General features: G+C 48.7%; 2 protein-coding genes across 4 annotated transcripts in view; both read right to left on the minus strand.

Annotated features, from left to right (window-relative positions):
* LOC148124514 (uncharacterized) overlaps positions 1–2,587 on the minus strand; it is a 14,081-nt gene extending 11,494 nt beyond the window's left edge. The window contains exon 1 of the mRNA XM_087914726.1: positions 2,512–2,587. Within this exon, the coding sequence (XP_087770852.1) occupies positions 2,512–2,587 (76 nt within the window). The remainder of the gene's footprint in view (positions 1–2,511) is intronic.
* On the minus strand, positions 128–5,875 carry LOC113443809 (uncharacterized). Of its 3 annotated transcripts, none has more exons than XR_015739741.1 (3): positions 5,759–5,875; positions 2,924–5,541; positions 128–555 (listed from the first exon to the last, which is right to left on the minus strand). XR_015739741.1 is itself a non-coding variant. In XM_026712252.2 (3 exons), exons 1-2 carry the CDS (start codon positions 5,765–5,767, stop codon positions 3,292–3,294), a joined length of 2,259 nt encoding a protein of 752 aa, XP_026568037.2. In that variant the 5' UTR covers positions 5,768–5,875; the 3' UTR covers positions 128–2,636; positions 3,263–3,291. The 3 variants fall into 3 exon arrangements, 1 of the variants encoding a protein (XP_026568037.2); XR_015739740.1 differs by having other exon boundaries at positions 128–577; XM_026712252.2 differs by having other exon boundaries at positions 128–2,636; positions 3,263–5,541.
* Positions 5,876–6,918: the final 1,043 nt, after the last annotated feature.

Here is a 6,918-nt window from a genome sequence, read left to right on the forward strand (position 1 = left end):
TTTCGCTTGCAGGTTCACTGACTGGCCACAAGACATCCTGGTTGGCTGCTTCCAAGGTGGGCTGAGTGATGTCAGGATCAAGAAGCTTTGTAAACAATTGCAAACGGATACTTCGCAACAGGGAAAATAAGTTTTTAGACTTTTTATTAACAAAAAATCATGGATATAACAAACTGACATCATAGCGACTTGCAAAACATGTCATATGTTTGAACTTATGCCCACAGAACGCTCAAACTACATATGTTATCAAATGTAAATCTTATGAAGTACTAGAAGAAAAAGTATAGGGTCTAGAAGCAACTCTTATTTTGAAACTCGACTAAGAAAGCGAGAAATCCCAACCTAAACAAGAATATACCAACATTAAAGACAATAGAGAGCAAACAGCTTCTTTTTAAAAAATGAACAAAAAGAAAACGGATACATCCAAATTGAAATACAACAGGTCTCTTTTAGAAGAAAACAGCAATCAAGAATAAAGCCCCTACTGCCTACCTTAGCCCATTCCAGTGAAGCCCCTCTGGAACTGAACATTGTGGTCATAGTCTCCTCCTGGAAGAAAATATGCAGACACCTATAAAAGAGCAGTCATCAATAGTTTTTAAAAAGGAGGCACAATCCAACATTCGGGGAAAAGGTGAATGTTGGTGATAGGAGATTCAATTCTTTGGGGAACAGAAACTATAGTCTGCAGACCAAACTGTCAACCTAGGAAGGTGTGTTGTCTTTGTGGAGCAAAAATCAAAGATGTAATTGAGAAAGTTACTAAAATATTCAACTCCACAGATTACTACCCATGTCCTCCCCTACATATGGGGACAAAGAATGAATCTAAAGACAAGAATACGAACAGCTAGAGAAGAAAGTTAAAGAATTAGGAGCACAAGTGGTATTTTGAGTCTATTTCCAACAAAAAGCCAACATTTAATGGGAGAACAAACGATTTTAGAAACCAACCACTGGCTTAAAAACTGCTGTCCTCAAGAGAACTTGGGGGTGATGACCCCGGGTGGGATACAAAACAAACACAGTCACAAAAAACAGGGGAAGCCCCTTTTATTCCTTCACTTTGCTTCCAAGCTCCGAATATCCTTGATGGAAGACTAAAAAAACTCCCACGCAGTTACAAGAAGGGAAAAAGCAACACAAACCAGGCATGATAAGGCCTGGAGGATGTCCACAGATAACACACATGAGAAGGACGCCAAACTCAGAGAGGAACCATAGAGATATTTCCATGCTTTGTTTCCAGTGTTCATCAGTACGCAGGTCCATCCTCTTATTCAGTTGTCACAGCTGCAGCCCATGAAGATCAAGGCCCTCTCCTCCCAAGTAGACCACATCTCTCCCTTATCCTCTCCTCCCTGCATGCCCTAGGATGGAGAGGGGATGGGCCTGGGTCCTCCTCTGATTGTCCAGCTGGCCTTTGCCCTTCCTCAGCCCCCTTCACAACCTCCGGAGCCACACTTCCACTCCCTGTCAGCTGTTCCTCCTCTCCCTCGGAGTCAGTCTCCACCAGGGGCATGACATTGGGCTTCTCAGTCCATGGTCTGCATTATCTAGATGAAGCACTGCTGGCAAGGAATGAACCTCATAAGAACTGGAAAGAATATATTCCGCAGACAACTGGCTCACCTTATCAGAAGGGCTTTAAACTAAAATTGAGCGGGGGTTGCAATCTTCAAGACCTACAGAACCTGATTCCAAGCAAAAAACCACTAGATAACCAAGGAGGTAGGGAGTAAAGAGAAAGAAGAAAAAAAGGAAAAATATAGTGAAGTAGAGAGGGATGGAAAGGATGGAAAACCCAGATACAAAGTAGGAGATATAAAAAACATACCCAAGATCCATAAAAGACTCAAATGCCTATATACGAACGCTCAAAGTTTAGGGAACAAACAGAATGAACTTGAAAGTACATAGGACACAGTTGCTATTACAAAAACCAGGTGGGATGAAACTCAATACTGAATTGGATGGCTTGATTTGTAACTACTTGACAAACTCTACTCAATGGATTGTCCTTTATGGTAATACATCTACATGGAGGGAAGGAGTCCTTTACTTATTCTTTTGGGTCCCAAAATAAACACTAGGGCTTATTTTCATGGAAACACAATTTCTTGGTGATCAGTAGGGCTGGGCACCCCGCCCACCTGAAAAAGCAATAGAGGTGGCAAGTGCGCACAGGCTGAGTGTCTGGCAGAAGGCACAGCCTGTGCAGCACAGGTGAGTTGATTACCTGTGTAAGCAGCAGGCAGAAGCAGAGGTGGGAGGGAAGGCAGGTGGAGTCGGTGAGTTAGGAGTGCAGGCCAGTGGTGGGAGGCTTATATTCCTGTGGTGACATCGGCCGCAGACAGAGGTAGAGGCGCAAGGAAAAGGTGATCCCAATGTGTCGCAAAGGCTGCAGGCAAGCTGACAGATACGAAGATGAGCCTCCTGCAGTTGGCTGCTGCCTCCAGCCTAATGGTTTTCACATGCTCCAGCAAGTGCATCTAGATCACCTACCTCCTGGCGTGCACCTCTGCCTCCGTCTGCTGCCAGTGTTGGCTTGCATGGGCTTGCTCCCTCCTCTACTGGCCATACCCACCTGCCCTTCACTGGGTCTTATTTTTGGGTAGGGCTTGTATTAGGTGTTATGACTCCCCTTCAAAATTCAAACGAACAAAACAGAAAGCAGCCGTTTCACAATTAAATCAAACAGAAAGAAGTCTTACAAGATAACGGCTGGCAGAAATCTCAATCCACAGCATAAATCTTTACTCTGTTCGGCAAACCAGTCCTGGCAATAAATCTCAAGTCTCAGAGCTTCTTGCTGTAACGTCCTCACTCAATAAGTCACTTTGTTCCTGGCAAATTGTACCAGCCCAGTTGTGTCCTTTTATACTCATTGAGGCAACGTGCTAATTTACTGACTCACCCTCCTCCTTCGTTCCAGCTGATTTTGCCTTCTCAATCGTCTTCTGTTCTTTACATTTAACCACAAATTTTCCAAGTTCTCATCTCCACTAGAAGACTTTCTCAAAACTTCCCTGTCAGCCATTCCCGGCTGTTGATCAGATAAGGAACCAGAGGAGGTCAAAGGTCCTGACAATTCTAATACATCAGGTCTGTCTTCCTTTGTCACGTCCATCTCCTCATCCTGGTTACCAGTCCAATCACTGAGCCATGCCGGCTCATATTTTTCTGCCATGTCCTCCTCACTTGAACTCATATCAGTCACAGGAGCTGAATCCAAGCCCGGAGCCACAACAATTAGGTGCATGCTTAAAATCAATCAGGCTGGGTTTATTTTTGAGGAAACACGGTATATGATGTTTCTCCTGTGTGGACTCTTTGATGCCTATAAAGACTTCTGTTTGCAGAGAAACTCTTCCCACACTTTAGACACTTATATGGTTTGCCTCCTGAGTGGATTCTTTGATGGATGTAAAGGTTTCCTCTCCGATTGAAGCTCTTTCCACATTTCAGGCATTTATGTGGTTTTTCTCCTGTGTGAATCATTTGATGGTTATAAAAACTTACTCTCTGACTAAAGCTTTTTTCACACTCCAGGCATTTATATGGTTTTTCTCCAGTGTGGATCCATTGATGTTTGCGGAGCTTTCTGCTCTCAGCAAAGCTCATTCCACACTCCAGGCATTTATACGGCTTTTCTCCAGTATGGATTCTTTGATGTGCAAAAAGGTGTCCCTTCCGAGTAAAGCTTTTTCCACAATCTACACACTTATGCAGTTTCTCTCCTAAGTGGATTATTTGATGCCCATTAAGTATTCTCTTCTGACTGAAGCACTTTCCACACTCCGCACATTGAAACGGTTTCTCTCCTGAGTGGATCTTTTGATGTAGATAAAAGTTCGTCTTCTGATGAAACCTCTTTCCACACTGTAGGCATTTATACAGTTTTTCTCCTGAGTGGGTTCTTCTATGTCTATAAAGGCTGCTCCTCTGACAGAATCTCATTCCACACTCCAAGCATTTATATGGCTTCTCTCCCGAGTGGATCCTTTGATGTATATCAAGGTTGCTCCAATGACTGAAGCTCTTTCCACACTGCAGGCATTTATACTGTTTTTCTCCTGAGTGGATTCTTCTATGTCTATAAAGGCTGCTCCTATCATTGAAGTTCTTTCCACATTCCAGGCATCTATTTGTTTTGTCCCCAGTCTGGATTGTTGGATGTCTGCAAGGGCTGCTCCCATCACTGAGGTTCTTTCCACATTCCAAGCATTTATTTGGTTTCTCTCCTGAGTGGATTCTTTGATGTCTACTAAAACTGCTTCTATGATTGAAGCTCATTCCACACTCTAGGCATTTATGAGGTTTCTCTCCTGAGTGGATTGTTAGATGGCTTTGAAGATGGTCTTTTCTTCTGAAGGATTTTCCACATTCTGGGCATTGATATTCCTTTTCTCCTGAGTGGATGCTTAGATGGATTTGGAGATGTCCATTTCTCTTGAAGGTTTTTTCACATTCCGGGCATTTGTATTTCTTTTCTCCTGAGTGGATTCTTAGGTGGTTTTCCAGTTTATCATTATTTTTGAAGGATTTTTCACATTCTGGACATTGAAATTTCTTTTGTCCCTCCTGGATCCTTTGGGGATTCTCCAGACTTCCAAAGGGTTCCCCCTCCTCTTGGCATTTATTCGGTTTCTCTTCCGAGTGGATTCTTAGATGTTTTTCAAGGTTTTGAATTGTTTTGAAGGATTTCTCGCATTCCCAGCATTCGTAGGTCTTTTGCAAATGGATTCTTTTATGTCGATAGAAGCTGCTCATGTGATTGAAGCTCTTTCCACACTCCACGCAAAAATGAGGTTTTTCTCCTGTGTGGATTCGTAGATGGTTTTCAAGATCAGTATTTGTTTTGAAGGATTTTTCACATTCCGGGCACTGATATTCCTTTTCTGCCGAGTGGATAGTTAGATGTCTGTAAAGGCTTTCCCTCACACTGAAGCTCTTCCCACATTCGAAGCATTTGTACGGTTTCTCTCCCGAATGGATTCGTTGATGCGTGTTCAGGCTTTCCCTCAGATTGAATCTCTTTCCACAGTCCAGGCATTCGTATGGTTTCTCTCCGGAGTGGATCCTTTGATGTCTAGAGAGGTTTCCCAACTGACTGAAGCTCTTTCCACACTCCGGGCATGTAAAAGGTTTCTCTCCCGAGTGGGTCCTGAGATGGGTTTCAAGATAGTCAATTCTTTTGAAGGATTTTTCGCATTCCGGGCACTGAAATCTCTTTCCTCCCTCCTGGATCCTCTGGGGGTTCCCGGGTCTTCCGAGGGACCCTCCGCCCTCCTGGCTTGTCTCGGGCGCTCCGTCCGTTTCCTTCTCCCCGCTTCGACCTCCAGGCGGCCTCCTTTCCCGGGGTCGTCCTGGGCTCATTCCTCCTGCAGCCCCGGGGCCGTCCGGCCTTTCACCTCCGTCTCCCGAGGAAGCCGCGCCGAGACCGGGCAGGGCTGCTCCGCGGGTCCCGCTCCCCTCCTCCTCCTCCTCCCGGGCGGCGCCTCCTTCCTTCCCCCGCCGGGCTCTTCCGTCCTCCTGAGGGGGAGAAAGAGAAGCGGGTCACGGCTGCGTCCCCTTCCCCGCAGGGGAGGCCCAGGCCGAAGCCTCCGCCTCTCACGAGCCTTCCGCGCAGGCGCGAGGCGAACACGGCCTCCCTTCAAGCGTCCCGCCCTCCCCATCTTGCCCTCCCTCCCTCCCTCCCCTCCGGAGACTCTCCCGCAGACTGCGAATCCCAGCATCCCCTGCGCCGAACCTGCATCATCCGGGCTCTTCCAAAGGCCGATTCAGTCGGCTCCTTCGTTACCCGGGTCGGTTTCCGGGAACTGACCCTGTCTTTTTCGCTTTTCCGGGTTAGGAAGGCCGAAGCTCCGCCTCTTCCTCTGGAGAGGACCGCCCCAAGGAGTCCGCCGGCCAATCGCCGCCGTCCCCAGAGCGACCAATTGGCGTCCGCCCGCCTTCAACGAGCCAGAGGGCGCCTGCGCGGTGTGTGTGTCCGGGTCGCTGTGAATTTTGGAGTTCACTGTTGGGGGGCCCTTTGGGGCTGCGGCTTTCCCCCTCCCTCGCCTCCCCTCTCCGGAGTCTTCCTCCTGGGGGGCTCCGGCCAGGCCTCTCCGTGGCCTCCAGGCAGCGACCCCTCCCCAATCCAGCTCCCCTCGCGCCCCCTTTCCTCCCCCAGGACCTCTTTGCATTATGCAGGGGGGAGAACCCCCCCTCCAGGATCCCCCCCCCATTTAATAGTTGCACAACCACCCCCCCGCCCCCCCTCCAGCCTCTGCTGACCCCTTGAGATCGAAGCTCCAGGAAGGCGAACCTTTCCCTCCGTTGCCCCTCTGGAGGTTGGGCCCCTTGCAGCCCCCCACCCTCCCCAGGAAGAGGGACCCGGGGCTACATGCCCCACCCAGGCCTCGGGGAGGGGGCTGTTCCCATTTAATGCGGGGGGGGGGTCCCAAAGCCCGGAGGGGTTCCTGGCCCTGCAGCTTCTCCTCGGCTGGGAGGTGGTCCTGAGGGAGCAACTCCGGACGTTTTTTAGCCTTATATGTCCCCCTCCCCCTTTTTGCCAATCGCCGCTTTTAAGGTTTGAAATCATTTTTAATGTTCCTGTTGTTTTTGCAGCCAGAGGATGTTCCTGTGATGCTGGAGCTCAGCGAGGTTCTCAAAAGTGGTTTTAGCTTCTGTTGGACGTTCCCTTGTCAGCTGACGGAACCATCGAGCTGGAAAGGGACCTTGGAGGTCCTCTAGCAGAGCTGAAGGGGCTCCACTTCCTCCTGGGGGGCTCCAGTCAGGCTCTCCGCTGCAACTCCTGACATGCCCCCCCCCCATCCAGCTCCCTCACCGCCTTTCCCGCCTCCCCCCAGGACTCCCCCTTAACATGTGGGCCCCTCGGCCTCTGACACCTCCAGTCCAAAGAGAGGA

This window comes from Pseudonaja textilis, chromosome 17 (assembly GCF_049901715.1).
Source record: "Pseudonaja textilis isolate UNSWEBS1 chromosome 17, rPseTex1.2, whole genome shotgun sequence".
Lineage (NCBI taxonomy): Eukaryota > Metazoa > Chordata > Lepidosauria > Squamata > Elapidae > Pseudonaja > Pseudonaja textilis.